At 44.5% G+C, this 19494-nt stretch overlaps 1 protein-coding gene across 2 annotated transcripts in view; it reads left to right on the forward strand.

Annotated features, from left to right (window-relative positions):
• slc6a11b (solute carrier family 6 member 11b) overlaps positions 1–19494 on the forward strand; it is a 179673-nt gene that overhangs the window by 144542 nt on the left and 15637 nt on the right. For both annotated transcript variants that reach the window (XM_038812650.1, XM_038812651.1), the window contains exons 8-10: positions 149–252; positions 8933–9057; positions 16291–16403. In XM_038812650.1, coding sequence (XP_038668578.1) covers positions 149–252; positions 8933–9057; positions 16291–16403 — 342 coding nt within the window. The remainder of the gene's footprint in view (positions 1–148; positions 253–8932; positions 9058–16290; positions 16404–19494) is intronic.

Below are 19494 nucleotides of genomic sequence, written 5' to 3' on the forward strand. Positions count from 1 at the left end.
GTACCCTGCTACATTAATACTTTGATAATCTTCAGAATATTGCAGATGATGGCCTTATTTTATTAGATTGTTTTAAAAAAATTTGGCAATTGAGATTCATCTGTCATATTAAAAAATGTAAACAAGTCATCTGATTTTTTTTTCTCAGGTCTGGCTGGATGCTGGTACCCAGATTTTCTTCTCGTATGCCATTTGCCTTGGATGCTTGACTGCGTTAGGAAGTTATAATCCCTATCATAACAACTGCTACAGGTAAAAGAGTAATTTGCTGAAGTGGGGTTTTGAACTTGCAAGCTACAGGCTAGATTTCAGCAATTGTTATTCTCAATGTTCTATATTAAGCCAGGCAGTTTACAAAGTGCTCACTGCCACAAATCAGCATTCTTTTGTCAGGTGGAGGCACTAAAATTCTATCCCACTGTTCTCCTCAACAATAAAATGGCTGATGTAAATAGTCTAATTCATCCATCCTGTAACAATTTCACTGTGAATGACACTATAGGCTGATGTGTTATGCAAAAGCATTTTAAATACCATTTCATAAATTATCGAGTTGTTTTTTTCAATTACATATTCTTTACATGGCTACTTTATCGAATCTTTATGCTGCTTTTATCACCCTAACATGAATAGAATAATAGTTCACACTAATTTATTTCTGATTGGTGTTCCTGGTGGCTTAATGCGCAGGTCTGCCGTCTTTGAGACACACTGACAAAGACGTTTCTATGTTTGATTCCTAGTCTATACCAGGTATGGAAATCTCAATATCCCCGAAGCAGGTTTAAGCTCTTGAATACGACAATGTCACCCCAGTTGGATGTCAGATGAGATAACTTGAGTGAAGATGTTCCCCATGGTTGATCTTCACTGATACTCACCATTTAGATGTGAGGGGAAGGAAAAGACACAGATAAGGTTATTACTGTATACTGCCACCGACAAAGAGTTCTATCTGTACACTCCAGTGTGACGACTGGAAGACTTAAGGAATGTTGGATCGCAGCAACAGGATGCTTTTCAACCACAATCTGAAACCTCATAGTTCAGCATATCCCTTCCTCTACCATTGCCATTGTGTTGTGTGGCATCACCACCATGCTGAATGGGATGGACTCAGCGAGGCCGAGTGTCCATTTGATCCAGCGGCAATAAAGCTAAGTGGGCATTTAAGCTCTTTTAGCTATGAGAGTCCAAGTCGCACGCATTGTGGATGGGATCCAGATTGCGACATCACATGAGATCTCGTGCGGCATAACGACTGTCCTGGGAGAGGCCTCACCCGGGATCTACTGGCCGCATGCCGTCCCGATTCCGCGGGACATGGCTGGTAAATTGCGCCCCTTATCTTTCTTTATCCCCAATGAAAGGCAAGACTTGGCTTCTGTGCGCAATTAATCCTATTCTGGAACTGTTTCTAGAAACATGTATTAAGGCTTTGGAAGACCCAGTACGGAACTCGTTGCAACTCACAGCTCTCCGTGGAACTAAAGACTATATAATCCCCATCCCCCGATTTGCCCCTCTGCTTTCTATTGACATGCGGACCACGGGAGCAAATAGAAGACACCTTTGCATCAACTAATTGAATTTCCAAGAAAGTTGTGCAGGGTGGAAACCCATCAAATCTAGGTTCTGACCCAAGCTCTTGAAATGCCGTCCCTACACCTCTCCATCTCTCGACCTTGCTTTCCTCATTTAAGGCACTCCTCAAAACCTACCTCTTTGCCCAAGGTTTTGGTCACCTGCCCTAATATCTTCTTAAGTGGCTTGGCATTTTGTTTTAGAATGCTCCTGTGAAGCACTTTTGGATGCTTCATGGCATTAAAGGTGCCACAGAAGTACAAGTTGTTGTCCCAAACTGATGGGAATGCAGCGCTTTTCCTCCCTGCACTGTGGAATTTGGAGCCGCCGAACAAGATCTCCAGGTAGAAATAGCAGTTTCCAGCTGATTCTGCAACTTGTACTCTATCCACTCTGGTATGAGTGGTTCATCTCTGGAATGCTATACTATACTCAACATGAAGCAGCAACCCAGATTCCCATTCTTCGATTAGTCAAAACAAATATACAATTCGGAAGAGGTCTCGTGGACTGTTTATTGAATTCTTCTTGCCGGCAACTGTACAAATGGGATGAGCATCAAACACTTGACTGGATAGCAAGTTGCAGAATATACATGTTCTGTATTTCAAAAGCACACACCTGTGCCTGTAGAACAAAAGGTTTGAGAGCCGAGTGTCTGTTGAGTGCCATTAGTGTTAATTCTATCCAGCACCATCTCAGATGTCTGTGTGTGTGTTTGAATGCTGTGCAATTACAGGTTGTGAACTTCAAAGAGACAATCTTACTCAGCAAATGTCCCAGGCATTTGGAAGAATATGAATGACTGACCACCAAATGGATGGTTATGAGAATCACAGTTTTTTAAAAATACATTTAGAGTACCCAATTCATTTTTTCCAATTAAGGGGCAATTTAGCGTGGCCAATCCACCTAGCCTGCACATCTTTGGGTTGTGAGGGCGAAACCCACGCAAACACGGGGAGAATGTGCAAACTCCACACAGACAGTAACCCAGAACCGGGATTGAACCTGGCACCTGGGCGGCGTGAGGCAGCAGGGCTAACCCACTGCGCCATTGAGCTGCCCTGAGAATCACAGTTTTTAATGTTCTTTGTTCTGATCTATCTTCAAAGGAATTTGGAGATAGATGTTTGGAGGTTTTACTCCAAGATGGGAATGAAAGATAGAACTTTCACTTCTGTAGCACCTTTATGACCTTAAGGAATCCGAAAGCAATTTACAGCCAATGTAAGTCTGAAGTTGTCAGATGTCAAGCCAATCAGATATGCCAGGGTGTTTTAACAATCAGCTTGTGTTGAGAGCAGGCATAATAAGGATTTTCATTGTTTTTGACTTTTCAAGTGATCACTTAGGTTTGCAATTATTGTTTGTCGTTGTAACCGGATCCATTTCAATAAAGCAACATTGTGGTTTCAGCCTAAACCACGCTTTGAGGAAGTGTTTATCAATCCTTCCATTTGCCAAAGTCCAGGATATCCTGTGGTCAATGCAATATATTTCAGTAAGACAGTAACAGGTGTTTCTTGTTTGAGCTTGGATCTCGCAACATTTCCCCAGGCATTGAGCAGGTAAAGCGTCATTTGGTTTGTAGGGGATGTAGCATGCACCTACAAGTGTGATGTTGAATCCATGCAACATCTCATGTAAATACCAGAAAAGTATAACATAAGGTAATGCTGATCAGAAGCAAGACACCAGGCTGTTTTTATTATTTTGTATATTTTTCTCATGAATATCATTGACATTGTTTAACAAAGGACAGCATGTCGTGGCAAGCTTGTCAGAGAAAGTGTATTCTATTTATGGTCCCTTTAAGATTAGATAATTTTCTAAAACTGAGAAAGGGAAAATTAATATATTTATATCTGGATTCGGTGGAGCAGATTTTCTGATTGATTGTGCCCAATAAACGGGTGCAAATGATGCAGAAAATATGGGTGACAATTGGCTATATTCGACCTCTGTTTGAATATACCTGCCCCTTTGTTTTTTTATATTAGGGTTTTTAAATTACAGCAGAGGCATTCACTGGTGTGACCACTTATGAATTTAAATGAGGCTCTTATGTAATCATTTGGATATCCACACAATTTCCTGGAATTTGTACAAAATGGTTAAAACTTATGAAATTATCAAACACTGCAATATTATCAGTGACAGAACGGGATATTGAGTTTGGCATTGCAATCTCCTTTATTTCTACAATTGTACAAGAAATGTGCACCCCTTTCATCAATCTTATCCCCATTTTTAATTGCTTCACCATCGGTGGTCATGCTTCGGTTGCCTAGGCACCAAGCTCTGCAAAACACTCTCAATACCAATTCACCTCTCTACCTTGCTTTCCTCCTTAAAGATATGTCTTTGCCCAAACATTTTGACTATTAAACTTAATATGTGACTGGGTGTCATACTTTGTTTTGTAATGCCTCTGTGAAGCAGCTTGGGATATTAAAGGCACTTCATAAGTTGTTTTCATTGTTAGTGTAACAGTGTGTACTATCTACAAGGTGCATTGCAGCAATTTAGCAAGCCTCCTTTGACAGCAACGTCCAAACCCGTGAACTCTACCACCCAAAGGGACAAAAGCAGCAGATACATGGGAAACACCACCACCTACCTGCAAGTTCCCCTCCAAGCCGCACACTGCCCTGACTTGTAAATATATCTCAATTCCTTCACTGCCATGGGATCAAATGCCTGGAACTCCCCCTAACTGAGCTGTGAATGTACCTGCACCGGATGCATTCAGGAGTTCAAGAAAACGGCTCACCACCACCCTCTCAAGGGTAATTAGGGATGGGGAAACAAATTCTGGCCTAGCCAGCAATGAAAATGAAAATGAAATGAAAATCGCTTATTGTCACGAGTAGGCTTCAATGAAGTTACTGTGAAAAGCCCCGAGTCGCCACATTCCGGCGCCTGTCCGGGAGGCCGGTACGGGAATCAAACCGTGCTGCTGGCCTGCTTGGTCTGCTTTCAAAGCCAGCGATTTAGCCTGGCGAGCTAAACCAGCCCCTGCAACACCCACACCCCAGGAAAGAATTTAGCAAAAAACGTCCTTGCCCTGCTGTCATCTTTCTTCTCCTCCCTCTTCTAGCAGCTTGTCCTGCTCTGCATGGCATCTGCTCATTCTCCAAAACATGCTTGATTCTGAGAGGAAGAACTACTGCCCTCATGACTGGGAGCAGCTGCTTTGTGCGGTACCCTTGAAGTCAAGAAAACATCCTTCAACACTGCTGCCAAAGGGATGGCACAGACATGATGGACCAAATGGCCTACTTCAGTGCTGCAGCATTCTGTGATTTCAAATTAGACGAGGTTTATCAGAAGCAGCTGCTACACAACTCCCTATAAAGCTTCTGAAAGTTAAACAATGGTGGAAAGCACCATAAACCTGTAGATTTGAGGCAATACCCAGGAGAATCAATTATCAGTGACCCTGTAAGCACTTGGTCATTCTATTAAATACAGTAGTAACGTGGTGAGGCAGGGAGGGGAGCTAGATGATGCTTACCTTACATTCAGCTCTGTGAGGTTAAGAAAGAGAATCAATTGGGGTGTGGAGCTCCAAAACGGGAGCATGATATCAAACCATTACAAGAGATTGAAATCAAGATTTGCCTGCTCTCCACAATTCCAGTAGAGCTAAGTGTGTGTGCCTTGTGACCAAGTGAGTGACTGGTGGATTTCATGCCAGGACTGAGCATGCACAATCCGGTGCCATTTTGGAATCCGAGGCACCTGGACTATCCAAGAAAACAGGTGCTCGAGGCGAATGTCACCTCCAACTTATCCCAAAGCGGACAACAAGTGCACAGCCAAGCGGAAGCCCACAACCAAGCTATATTACCTGAGATTTTTTAGGTTCCAAAGTTATAATTAAATTAAAATAGAGGAGTGCAGGTATCTCAGTGTTTTTTTTTTTCAAATTAATCTATGGGATGTGGGTGTCACTGGCTAGGTCAGCATTTATTGTCCATCCCTAGCTGTCCTTGAGAAGGTGGTGGTGAGCTGCCGACTTGAACCGCGGCAGTCTCTGAGGTGTGGGTGCATCCATAGTGCTGTTGAGAGAGTTCCAGGATTTTGACCCAGCGGAAGTGAGTCTGGGGAGTCAGGAAGTGGGTTGCTCACCTTTGACCTGCTCGGGTAGCCATAGTATTTAAATGTCTAATCCAGTTCAGTTTCTGGTCGATGGTAACCCCCAAGATGTTAATTGTATTGGGGATTCGGAAATGAGGGGCTGGTTTAGCACAGGGCTAAATCGCTGGCTTTGAAAGCAGACTAAGGCAGGCCAGCAGCATGGTTCGATTCCCGTACCAGCCTCCCCGAACAGGCGCCGGAATGTGGCGACTAGGGGCGTTTCACAGTAACTTCATTGAAGCCTACTTGTGACAATAAGCGATTTCCATTCCATTTCCATTTCCAAATGGTAATGCCATTGAATATCATGGGGCAATGGTTAGATTCTCTCTTGTAGGAGATGGTCATTACATGGCACTTGTGTGACACAGATGTTACTTACCACTTGTCAGCTTAATCCTGGATATTATCCAGGTCTTGCTGAATTTGGACATGGATTGCTCCAGTACCTGAGGAATCGCAAAAGGTGCAGTCATTAGCAAACATCCCCACCTTTGACCTTATGATGGAAGGAAGGTCATTGACGAAGCAGCTGAAGATATTTGAGCCTAGTCCCTGAGAAATTCCTGCTGCGATGTTTTGGAGCTGAGATGATTGACCTCCGACCACAAAAAATATATCCCTTTGTGCCATTGGAGAGTTTTTTTCTAGATTCCCATTGACTCCAGTTTTGCTAGGGCTCCTACCAACAGACAGTTGGCAGAGAACTGTCTGCCCTTGTTTGGTATTTCTCCCCCGTGCTAGAAAATCAGCTGGTGCATAACAAACACCCATATTCGATCAAATGTTGCCTTCATGCCAAGGGCAGTCACTCTCACCTCTGGCATTCAGCTCCTTTTTCCTTATTTGGAGTCTAGCATTGTACTCTCCTTCAGCTCCACAACTAATGGCTCCAACGGGTCTGCGGCAAGTGCTGAGGAAACCAACACAAGGGAAAAATGTACTTGACCTAATCCTCACCAACCTGCCTGCCTGTAATGAGGTCAGAAGCTGAATGACATTGGCAGAACCCAAAATGAGCGTCCATGAGCAGGTTATTGCTAAGTAAGTGTCGCTTGATAGTGCTGTAGATGATCCCTTCCATCACTTTACTGAAGATCAAGAGTAAACTGGTGGGGCATTAGTTGATTGGGTTGGATTTGTCCTGTTTCCTGTGTACAGGACATACCTGGGAATTTTTCCACAATTCCAGGTAGATGCCAGTATTGTAGCTGTACTGGAACAAATTGGCTAGGTGTGTGGCAAGTTCTGGAGAACAAGTCTTCAGAAATATCACAGGAATGTTGTCAGGGCACATAGCCTTTACAGTATCCAGTGCCTTCAGTTGTTTCTTGATGTCAGGTGGAGTGAATGGAATTGGCTGAAAACCGAGATATGTGATACTGGGGACCTCCAGAGGAGGCAGAGATGGGTCATCCACTCAGCAGTTCTTGCTGAAGATTGTTGCAAATGCCTCAGCCTTGTCTTTTGCACAGATGTGCTGAGCTCCTCCACCATTGAGGATGGGAATTTTAAAAAAAATTTAGAATACCCAATTATATTTTTTCCAATTAGGGGCAATTTAGCGTGGCCAATTCATCTACCCTGCACATCTGTGGGTTGCGGGGGTGAGACCCACTGAGACACGGGGGGAATGTGCAAAGCAGCTTCTTCCCCATTGTTCCAGACTCTTAAACAACCCTCTTATGGACTGACCTGATTAATACTACACTCCTGTATGCTTCACCCGATGCCGTTATTTACATTGTTTACCTTGTGCTGCCCTATTATGTATTTTGTTTTCTTTTCATGCACTAAATGATCTGTTTGAGCTGCACGCAGAAAAATACTTTTCACTGTACCTCGGTACACGTGACAATAAACAAATCCAATCCAACGTGCAAACTCCACACGGACAGTGACCCAGGGCCGGGATCGAAGTGTGGTCCTCAGCGCCGTGAGGCAGCAGTGCTAACCACTGCGCCACCGTGTCACCCCGAGGATGGGGATATTTGTGGAGCCTCCTTTTCCAGTGAATTGTTTAATGGTCCACCATCTTTAACAGCTTGTTGTAGCAAGACTGTAGAACTTAGATCTGATCCGCTGGTTACGGAATTGCTCAGCTCTGTCTATTCCTTTCTGCTTATGCTGTTTGGCTCAGGTATTTCTGTATTGTAGCTTCACCAGGTTGAATCCTCATTTTAGATATGCCTGGTGTTGCTCCTGGAATGCTCTCCTGCACTCTTCATTGAACCAGGTTTGATCCCCTGGCTTGGTGGTAATGGTAGAATGGGAGGATATGCCGGGCCTTGGGATTACAGATTGTCGTCGAGTACAATTTTGCTGCTGATAATGGCCCAAAGCACGTCATGGGTGCCCAGTCTTGAGTTGCTAGATCTGTTTGAAGTCTGTCCCATTTAGCACAATGGTAGTGCCACACAATACGATGGAGGGTTTCCTCAATGTGGAGACAGGACTTAGTCTCCACAAGGGCCGTGTGGTATCCACTCCGACTGATACTGTCATGGACAGGCAGGTTGATGGGGATGAGATCAAGTATGTTTTTCCCTCGTGTTGCCTCACCACTTGCCGCAGACCCAGTCTAGCCGTTATTTGTAGAGCTGAAAGAGAGTACAATGCTAGACTCTACACTCTATCATTGATCGTATTGCAGTTTTATTTATTAAGTTCTGATTAAATACAATCACGTTGTACCTCTCGGGATGGCTGCTAAATTGCAGAGAACTGTCTGCCCTTGTTTGGTGTTTCTCCCCCGTGCTAGAAAATCAGCTGGTGCATAACAAACAGCCATTAGCTCTTTAAAAGCAACTGATGCTTGACATTGATGACATGCCCAGGGAACTGGAAAATTTTGAAAATGATCTTGCCTCACATTATTAAGTGAGGTGAGCTCACTTGTGCAAGCAGGCTGCAATAGTGTTTGGCTAACATTTCACGTTGTTTGTATGCAGCGTTTTGGGAGCTTATCAGTGCAGAGATGATTAGAATAAATGCTTCCTGATTTTGACGTGACAGAAACAATACTTCTTTTCTTACCAAAGAACTATCTTGGAGTGAGAGCTGGTATCCTTCTGTTTAAAGGTGCATTCAGTATGGTAATCACAATGAATATTACCTGAACGGTTCTACAGTTAATAGACAAGCGTTTATTGAACATGGAAGCTGTTTTGAGCATTCAGTAACTGTTCTTGCTGTTTTGCAGGGATTGCATAATGCTATGCTGCCTGAACAGTGGCACCAGCTTTGTTGCTGGTTTTGCTATTTTCTCTGTGTTGGGATTCATGGCTTACGAACAAGGAGTGCCGATAGCAGAAGTAGCCGAATCAGGTGGGTTGCAAGCAATCAGGTAAATTGTGACGTGATCCAAGTGAATTGATCCAAACTTGACAAGCCAAATAATGGTAAAGGAAAATTTGCGTCCGCTATTGATTTCAACTCCGCACTATTTCTTAATTATCCCTTCTCTTGAAGTGTGAAAGGTAGGCGTTCATCTTCAATGATAGTGCAATGTGGGCATTATTGAATTGGCTGCCCATTATACACTCCACACTATATTTGTTTCCATTGCCTTCAGTGTAATTGATTATCAAGTTTGGCCTAAAATTGGTGATTCATGTGATGTCCCCCATTTTGCACTGCTGCTCAGGTGAACTGCAGCCTCATTGTGTCTATGTTTACATTTCCTTGTTTGCTCCACTTGGAGAGAAGGATAACCGAAACTATGGCGTTCCACAAATAGACCAGTGATATTCTGTGACTTGACGGTAAGAACTGAGTGTCTGTTGGGCAAAACTAGTCCTGCTTTTGTTTCTGGGCCCCGAGAGAGAATTTGTGGAATTGTGATACATACTGAGTTAGAAACGGGAGGTTAAAAACGGACACTGGTGTACGAATAGACACAGAGATCCAACAGTCAGTCAGCCTCTGTGGGGAGAGGAAAGAATTAGTGTTTCAGATCAATGACCGCACATCAGAACTCATCTATTATTAATTCCTATTTCCAACATTTGCAATGTTGTGCTTTTGCTTTAGAAAGTAGAGAAATATGTTGGGGAACACTCATGGATGCCCAAGCTGAAGCTATAAACTTGCCTCTTGCTGATCGGTTGATCTCAAAACTTTTTCTTATACCACATCAGCAACAAGGTTAACAGTACCCCAGATTCGGTCGAGGGCAAAGCTATGCCCACATTACCCCAACAATTTCAAACACCCACTAGTGCAGCATTCCGTTTCACGCACGAGTTATTATTTGGGATTTTCTGAGGAAGGTTTCCTCCTTACTAATTTAAAAAGAGCTTCCAATTATTGTTTTCCCTCTTTATTTTGTTCTTGCCTTCTTTAAGTTTTCTGTTATATGTACGCTTCTTCAGAAAAAACTGTTCCAGGTGTATTCGCTTTTTTAAAGGAAATCCCGTTTCCCTTTTGGCCTTTTAAAAAATATATTTGTTTCTGATCTCTTTTTTTGGGTCATCTCTTGCTTCATTCCGCAAAGCTGCTGAAAGACTGGAATGATTGAGGGTGGAGGGAATAGAACAGGGCGAGGCCGAGATTCTAGAAGGCCAGAGGAAGAAAAACAGCAGAAAGAAGCTGGGAGCTGATCAAGACGACCAAATAAACCGGGCCTCCGTTCATTTAGTCCAGAAAATAACATGGCGCCGTGCAGCTGGGGAATGGCATGTGAATGAGCAGTTTAAAGCTTTCTGTCCGCTTCATATTTTCACCTTTACCAGTCAAAACATGGTGCCTGGAAGTGGCAGGACCAAGAATTGCACTGTGTTTACAATGAGGATGCAAACTCGTAAAAAAAAAATCAGGTTACCATGGAAACCACAGATACGATTTTACTGCTTGCCTATTAAGAGGCGAGACAAAACTGAAAAGAAAAGAATGAAACAGCTCAATTCTCCTTGCTTTGTTTGGGAATGCCAAATAAATCATTTTCAGCCTTGTTGATTATTGAAAAGGAAGTCTGCGGCACGGAATTGTGCCAAAATACATATTTCAGCAGATGAATTTAAATATAACTGAGCATTCCAAAAGTGATGTAACAAGGGTTCATATTTGTCTCTGCATGTAAATTTTGATAAAGGAGGTAGCACTGAATAAATAGGCAGGCTTCAGCAGAATAATTCAGCAACAGCAAGTATTATTTCTGCAGTGCATTTAACGTAATAAAATGCCCCAAGGCACAAAACAAGAAGCAAAATTTCTTCACCGGTACATGCAAAAAGGTCAGAGGGCAGATGAGCAAAATCTCGGTTAGTGAGGTAGGTTCGAGGAGCATCTTAAAGGAGGAAAGAGAGGTACCGCCAAGGCGGAGAAGGTTTACGGAGGAAATTCCGAGCCAAGGGTCTCGGCAGCTAAAGGTAAGTCCATCTATAGTGGAAAGATTATAATCATAGAATATATACAGTGCAGAAGGAGGCCTGTCGGCCCATCTGACCCTCTGAAAGAGCACCCTACCTAGGCCCACTGCCCCACCCTATCCCCGTAACCCCATCTAACTTGTACATCCCTGGGCACTAAGGGCAATTTAGCATGGCCAATCCACCTAACCTGCACATCTTTGGACTATGGGAGGATTCTGAAGCACCCGGAGGAAACCCATGCAGACATGGGGAGAAAGTGCAAACTCCAGACAGACAGTCACCCAAGGCCAGAATTGAACCCGGGGCCCTGGCGCTGTGTGGCAGCAGTGCTAACCACTGACCACCATGCCGCCCCAATTACAATCTTCCCGATTAAAATCCCGAATGATCCATAGACCAGAATTAGAGGAGTAGAGATATTTAGGAGGATTGCAAGGGCTGAAGGAGATTACAGAGACAGGAGCAAGGCCATCGATGTATTTTTGAACACGGATAAAACTTTTAAAATCACGGCATTGTCTGACTGGTAACTAATAGAACATACAGTGCAGAAGGAGGCCATTCTGCTCATCGAGTCTGCACCAACCCATTTAAGCCTCACTTCCACCCTATCCCCGCAACCCAATAACCCCTCCTAACCTTTTTGGACACTAAGGGCAATTTATCATGGCCAATCCACCTAACCTGCACGTCTTTGGACTGTGGGAGGAAACCGGAGCACCCGGAGGAAGCCCACGCAGACACTGGGAGAACGTGCAGACTCCGCACAGGCAGTGACCAGCGGGGAATTGAACCTGGGACCCTGGAGCTGTGAAGCCACAGTGCTAGCCACTTGTGCTACCATGCTGCCCCAATGTAGGCCTGGATGATGGATGACTGGTGCCAGTAAGGGTGCAGCAGAACTTTGGGTGACCTCAAGTTTATCGCAGGGTAGACTGACTAGGAGGGCTTTGGAGTAGTGACGTACAGAGGTAACAGAGGCAATGATGAGGGTTGAAGCAGAACATGAGCTGAAAATATGGAATTGTCGGATATTGTGGTCTGACTGATGGTGCAAATATGCGGTGTCTTTATGGGTGATTCTCTAATACAGTTAAAGAAAGGATGCCACCAGTGCTATTGTACTTAGCTGGCAGTGGAGGACAGGCATTGGAGCAGGATAATATGGCGAGCACATCAAAGGCTGCAGACAGACCAAGAAGGATAAGGAGAGTCAGTGTCAGTCATGGCTCAGTAGGTAGCATTCTTGCCTCTGACTGACAAAGTTTAAGTCCCACTGCAGGGCTTGAGCATAAACATCCAGTGCAGTTGTGAGGGAGGTTTGCACTGTCAGAGGTGATGTCTTTCAGATGAGTTGTTAAACCAAGTTCCTGTGTACCCTGCATGGGTGGATGTTAAAGATCCCATGGCCCTATTTCGAAGAACAGCAGATGAGGTATCATGGTGTCCTGACTAATATTTTTTCCTCAATCAACATGACAAAAATAGCTATCTGGCCATCATCACATTGCTGTTTCCTGGGAGCTCACTGTGTGCAAATTGACTGCCATGTTTCCTACACTACAACAGTGGCTACACTTCAAAAAAGTACTTCATTGGATGTAAAGCACATAGAGACACCCGGTGGTTGTGAAAGATGCTATGTAAATGCAAATCTTTCTTTTTCGAAATACAGGGAATAAAATTAGTCATCATTAGCCAGGGTGAAGAGTTAACTGTGGAAGTATTGCTTTAAGAGAGTGAAGAACATGCTGGTGGCTATAATGGACAAGAAGGAACAGGAGAGAGTGCCCTTTCTGTTAGTTTGCCTGCTCTGGTGATGTCCCTGAATATGTTGTGGCTCAGTGTCAGTGCCACCTCACTATGAGTTCTATTTCTAGATGGCCCGTGGCATCTATTCATAACAGTCTGTACCTCCGGATTTTGATTTCACCATGGAGGGTTTGGAGCTCTGATTCAGGTTGTCTCTGGCTCGCGGTCACGCACCGCTTTGGACAATAAAAACATTTCCAATAAGGAGCAATTTAGTGTGGCCAATCCACCTACCCCACATATCGTTGTGGGGGTGAGACCCACACAGACACGGAGAGAATGTACAATCTCCGCACAGACAGTGACCTGGGGCCAGGATTGAACCGGGGTCCTCAGCACTGTGAGGCAGCAGTGCTAACATTGTTAAAATAGGTGGTGAAGTTATTAAAGAGCGAAGTAAAAAAACAAATGTGACCCTCTTACCTGTCTTTGCCCCCAGTTCTGCCAGCACAATTGTCTTAAAGTCTGCACCAAAATGTTCAGGCATTTCAGTTGCTGGCACCTATTTTACACACATTTTACACCAATGTCTGGAGCAATGGCAATGCAAATGAGCAGATCCCGTGTCCCTCTTTGAAACAATGAACAAACCCATTTTTAAAAAATGGCAGTGCTGATCTGTCTCATTTTGAGGGAATTGTAGACCCCTACATTGCAGCAGAGAGCATTACACTGAAATGTTTGGGCTGCTAAGGCAATGCTTCAGAGGCAGCGGGTTGTAGACCACTGTGCTCTCCTCGCTCTGCTGGGTTACAGATGCATACAATCTTCTATTTATTGCATCACCGTCAGACAATAGATTTTTGTGCTCACTGTGAACAGACTTGTTTATGTAGCATATGGTACAATTTACAGAGTGCGTAGTTAGTTAATATGTTATGTACCAGTCATTCTGTGAACCTCTTCCCTGTTAACACGATTGCCGTTTGGTAAATGATTTGCTGTTCGAGGCTCCACTAACATGTAAGAGTTTAACTGGTGGTTTTGGTCCCGAGGATTTGTTCTTGCGCTACATTGAATTTGCTAATCTGGCATGTGTGATGTATTTTGCTTGAAGAAATTCTGTTTATTCCTCGCTATCTTCTTGTTATGATTTGTCTTTGGGAGTGCATCTTTTTTTTTTGCAATATCCTCAATTACCACCAAGCGGACCTCTTGCCCTTTTTTGCTATTTTACAGTAATATTCTTGCCACATTGCGATGCTCATTTTCAAGCCATAAAACTTTTTCTGGGCTATCCTCAAAATCCTTAGAACAGTTGGCTCCAGTTCAAATGATCTCTGACGCATTGCTGTGTAGAGTTGCGTCTGGGCCACTCTACATAACCAATCAAGTGTCCTTCTGTTTCCTCACGACGCCAGTGAAAAGAGCCTTTATGCATTTGAGTTTGGAGTGGTTTAACATCTCACCTATTCACTGTTTTACTCTCCCTACAGCTGTTGCATGACCTGCTGGATATTTTATGTTTTTAATTGGGATTACCAGCATCCTAGGTTTCTGCCTTTGCAATAGTGTACGGCCATTAGATTCTGCTACTTAATTTCACTTGATGCGTGTTAACATATGAAATGTAGATTTCTTTCCACTTTGCACCGAGAAACCTTTGCACTCTCGAACTCGCTTCACAAACCTTATATCGTTTCTGCCAGTTCAGTAGTCATGTTTAGCAGGGTTCATGATCATGTTGATGCCTCATGGTTGGCCAGTTTTCTCTTGTCCTCCAACCAAGTTCTATCCCATAGGACTGCGCGCACCCATCAAACTGGTTCCAAGTCCCTAATACCAGCCCGAAAACAACCTTTTCCCCACCTTGTTGATTAGAGAGGAAAACATGGATCTCAGGAGACGAATGTGGCAATCAGGTTGGCACAGAAAAACAAAAAGCACTGAGTTTCTTTTCGGTCAATCCCTTCCTGTGCCCGCCTCAGGTGGTAAAGATAAAACCCAACTCCAAAATTTCACTTTTACAGAAGGTGCAAAGTGGAAAGAAATCTACATTTCATATGTTAACTCACACCAAGTGAAATTAAGAAGCAGAATCTAATAGCCATACCCTATCGCAAAGGGATGATGGAGATCCCAATTAGAAACAGGAAATATTCAGCAGGACAGGCAACCCCTATAGAGAGAGAAAAGCAGTGAATAGGTGAGATTTTAAACCACTCCAAAATTCATTCATTTGCAGAGTCAGCACTGTAAAAAGCTGAGATGCAACAGGTTTTAAGCGGGTACAGAGGTAAGGAAAGGAGCGGGGTGCGGGCAGAAAAGAACAAAAAAGGAAGGATCAAAAATGCGAAGAGAAACAACATGAAAATTAGAAATAGGAGCAAGAGTAGACCATCCAGCCTCTCGGAGCTTGCTTCTCCGTTCAATAGGAGATTGTGGTTACATTGATCCTAATTCCACTTTCTGGCCTGCTCCCCTTAACCTTCAACTCACGAATCAAGAATGTCTTGAATATATTTTATGATCCAATCTCCGCAGCCTGCTGGAGTAGGGAATTCCAAAGATTAATGGGATTTTTGGGAGAATAAAGTAATTGAGCGGGATTTTCCGTCGGCCGACGCCAAAATCGGAAAAGGCGATTGGGTGGATAATTGGCTTTGATGCCAAAATCGTGGCTGACGCCGGGTTCACCCCAAAACGCAATTCCCCGCTGCCTCGACAGCGCTGTGAGAGCAATCTACTCCGCACATACAGTAAACACCTTTTGTATATCATTAGCGGGCCTGACCTGGTATTCTCCGGGGCCTCCGCGATCCTACACCTCCACCACGGGAATTCGCGACAGGGAGTTTTTTTTTTGTGCTTTTAAAAATCGGGAAACAGGCGCCATAACCACTGAGGGGGAGAAAGGGGTATGAAAAATTTCCAATATCGCTACAGTGAGCTAACAGTTAACGGTTGGTGAATTGAGCCAGTGAATTGATCCAATTTTGCTGTCGTAGAACCCGCTTTAAACCTGTTAAACCCTGCCCCACCGTCAACACTTAGTCTCAGAAACGGAGAATCTGGCCGCCCCTTATTTTGAAGCTGTGCTTCCTTGTTTTAAATTCCCTCAAGAGTGGGAACATCCTCTCAGCATCTACCTTGTCAAACCCCCCTTAGAATTTTATGGTTCAATAAAATTACCTCTCGTTCTTCCAATAATTATAGGCGCAACCTCAACAACCTTCCCTCATAAGGCAACTGAAACCGAGAGCAATGGAAACAATCAAGAGATGTCTTTGATTCTCTGTTTAAACCTCTGCCGCATGATCTTAACTCATCAGCATTATAGAATTTGAGAGACTGAAAGATGGGTGGCTGCCTCAAAATTTGCCTCAATCCGGGGAATATCTGAGGTCATTATTAACATCTTCATGTTTATTTCTAGGTCCTGGGTTGACATTCATTGCTTATCCGAAGGCTGTCACTATGATGCCTCTTGCACCATTATGGGCTGTTCTATTCTTCTTGATGCTCATTTTCCTTGGACTGGACAGTCAGGTAAAATAAACATAAAAACAATTTTGCATAAAGGAATATATATGTGTTTTGACAAGCCAGTGTAATCAAACTAGAATAAGTGCTGTGGTACTTTCGGACTTTACAATCAGTCACACTGTTTGACGGTGAACTATACTGGCAGTATAGTTTAATTGTGGCTCCATGAATTTTCAGATGTAATTTCTGATTGAATTTTTTTGTGGTAGGATAACTTTTTTTTAAATGTACTTTTAACTTGGGAATTACCATATCATTAAAATGGAAGGTTCCAACCAAATCTGCAGAATATATTTTAATAATAGCGTATTACCATGACTGTTCAGACACTCCCCATCTTCTATCAAAACCGAGCTTGTAAATGGACACCATTCAGTGTTTGTAATTTTGACTGATGATTACAAAATTAGCTTATGTGGCAATAAGTGGCCAAAGATTCAGACTAAGTTGATGGCCTTTTGTTTATTTTCTACAATAGTTCAATCTTGATACAGTTTGTCGGTTGAAGTAGTATTGACTGCTCTAGATTTGAGAATTTGGCCATTTCTGTTGTTGACCACAATCAGAATGGTTAGGATTTTCCAGCCCTTCCCTGGAGCAGGACCTTCCAGTCCTGCTGTAGTTGACCCTGCCGTGGGTTCCCGGCAGAGGGAGGACGGGCGAACCATGTATAATTCCGTAGTCTACAGCAGGACCAGAAGATCCCGCCAGCGGCCAATGACGAACCGTCTTGGCTGCGGGGAAACCTGCCATGGTGGGGGGGGGGGGGGGGGGGGGGATTCCTTGGATATCTGCTCAATGACAGCATTCAAGTCTTTCCTTGTGCCTCGTTTTATCTGTTCACTCTTATGTGCGGGATTAGGCAGAGATTGTGGGCGGGATTCTCCGACCTCCCGCCGGGCCGGAGAATCGCCGGGGGGCAGTGTGAATCCCGCCCCGCCTCTGGCTGCCGGATTCTTCGGCGGGGGCGGGAATCGCGTTGTGCCGGTCGGGGGCCGCTGGCAGCGGCGCACCTGATGATTCCCCGCTCCGCGATGGGCCGAGTGGCTGCCAGTTTTCGGCCAGTCCCACCGGCGTAAATCAAACAAGGTCCTTACAGGCGGGACCTGGCTCTGCGGGCGGCCTGCGGAGTCCTCGGGAGGGGGGGGGGGGGGCGTAGGGGGACCTGGCCGCGGGGGGGGGGGGGGGGGGGGGGGGGGGGGCAGGGGGGCACGGTGGCCTGGCCCGCGATCAGGGCCCACCAATCTGCGGGCAGGCCTGTGCCATGGGGGCACTCTTTCCTTCCGTGCCAGCTACTGTAACGGTCTGCCATGGCGAGCGTGGAGAAGAACCTGCCTGCGCATGGGCTGGGATCACGCCAGACCACGCTGGCGCTCCCATGCATGCGCCAACATACGCCGGCCAGCGGAGGCCCTTCGGCGCTGGTTGGCGTGGCGCCAACCCCACCGCTGCCGGCCCTGCCCCTGAAGGTGCGGAGGATTCCGCACCTTCTGGGCGGCCCGATGCCGGAGTGGTTCACGTTACTCTTTGCCGCCGGTACGGCCCGCCCGCCGGATACCGCAGAATCCTGCCCATTATCAGGCACGGTTACCTGCATAGAGAAAAACACGATTCTCCCAAAAGGGAACAAAGTCCATTAGCGAGTGAGCTTAGCTACGTGTTTCCCGGCACTCCCGTTGAATAAGGGACCTGAACAGGGAAAGCGCAGCCGAGGCACCGTCTTGCGAGATTGCGTAGATCCTGGTGAGCTGCTTTTCGGGTGCAGTGCGGCCGTTGGATCGTGCCCTGAGTTGTCAGTCTTCTATTCTTCATTCTTTCAAAATGCATTTGATTGTCTTAGAAAGAAAGCATCATGCTTACTGGAATTAGGCAGGATATCATTGGGTGGAGACCTTACATATTCCCTCTTTAGGTATATGCAGGGTAGGTGGACAAATAGCTGTGAGTTTGCAGTCAATGACGGAGCCAGTAATTTGGTGCCAGATCAATCTCTTTTTCAGCTTGCTACTGAACTTGGTGCAGCAGGAATTGGAGCATTATGCAGTTTCACTTAGCTCCTTTGTGTACTGAGAAATGACTGAGATCTTTGGCATTCCCTCTGTGTGTGTCTGGAAGAACCTTGGTGACATTTTAAAGTCTGGGCCTAGGTGACTTTCATTGTCACTGGGAGTGTAGTGAAGGTGACTGACAGTGCTGGAATACTGTGCTAATCGACCTGAAGTGCCCCGCAGGGTCTAAGTGTTATCATGCACTGCTGCTCCCTCTTTGCTCCACTGCCGAAGGTAGTTGATCCTACAAGGAATGTCACTCCTGTACCTTCCATGTTCCCAGGCTATCCTTTCCTTCTGCCTGCACTAGTTATTGCACACTGATGTGACGGAGTCGTTTGTATAAACTTAGGATCCCACTGACAGCAGTGTAGCTCCCGCTAGAACAATGCAAACCAGGCATGTTGGAAGCTCGGAGCCAAATCAGGTGTGTCATGTTCATTTTAAGTGGTGGGCCTGGGCGAATATTCTGGCATTCGACAGGAGCCACATTCGGCAGAAGATAGATAAAGATAACAGGTTCTCCAAAGTAATCCTTGGTTTGTTTATATTTTTCCGTCATCTTCAAATATTCCATTCTTTTTATATTTTACAGCTGTAACCAGCTTGAAAATTTTTGAATATGTATTTATTTGAAGTATTTCCCCTTTCCTTTATTATCTTCTTTTAGATATCTGTTCTAGAGATTTCTACCCCTTACATTTATTACTTTGATACACATTTTCTTTCACATTTACCATTAAATTCGCCAACTATTTAAACAATAAATCATTATGAACCTGCTGGTCGAACTTAAGAAAAAGTGAATTAATTGCTGACTGTTTATTGAATGATTGATATGCCTGCTTATGCTGTGTGCCACACTGTCAGCGTTGTTTTAAAAGTGCCGAGGTGATTCTATGAATTTAAAGAGTGTCTTTTCAAAAGTACAGAATGAGCTGTTCATAGAAAATAATTTATAGTCTAATAATTGGTCAGTTTTAATAATTTGCTGTGTTTATACCTACTTATGCAAAGTCTCCTATGAGTTCTCGCTCTGCTGATTC

This window comes from Scyliorhinus canicula, chromosome 11 (genome assembly GCF_902713615.1).
Source record: "Scyliorhinus canicula chromosome 11, sScyCan1.1, whole genome shotgun sequence".
Classification (NCBI taxonomy): domain Eukaryota; kingdom Metazoa; phylum Chordata; class Chondrichthyes; order Carcharhiniformes; family Scyliorhinidae; genus Scyliorhinus; species Scyliorhinus canicula.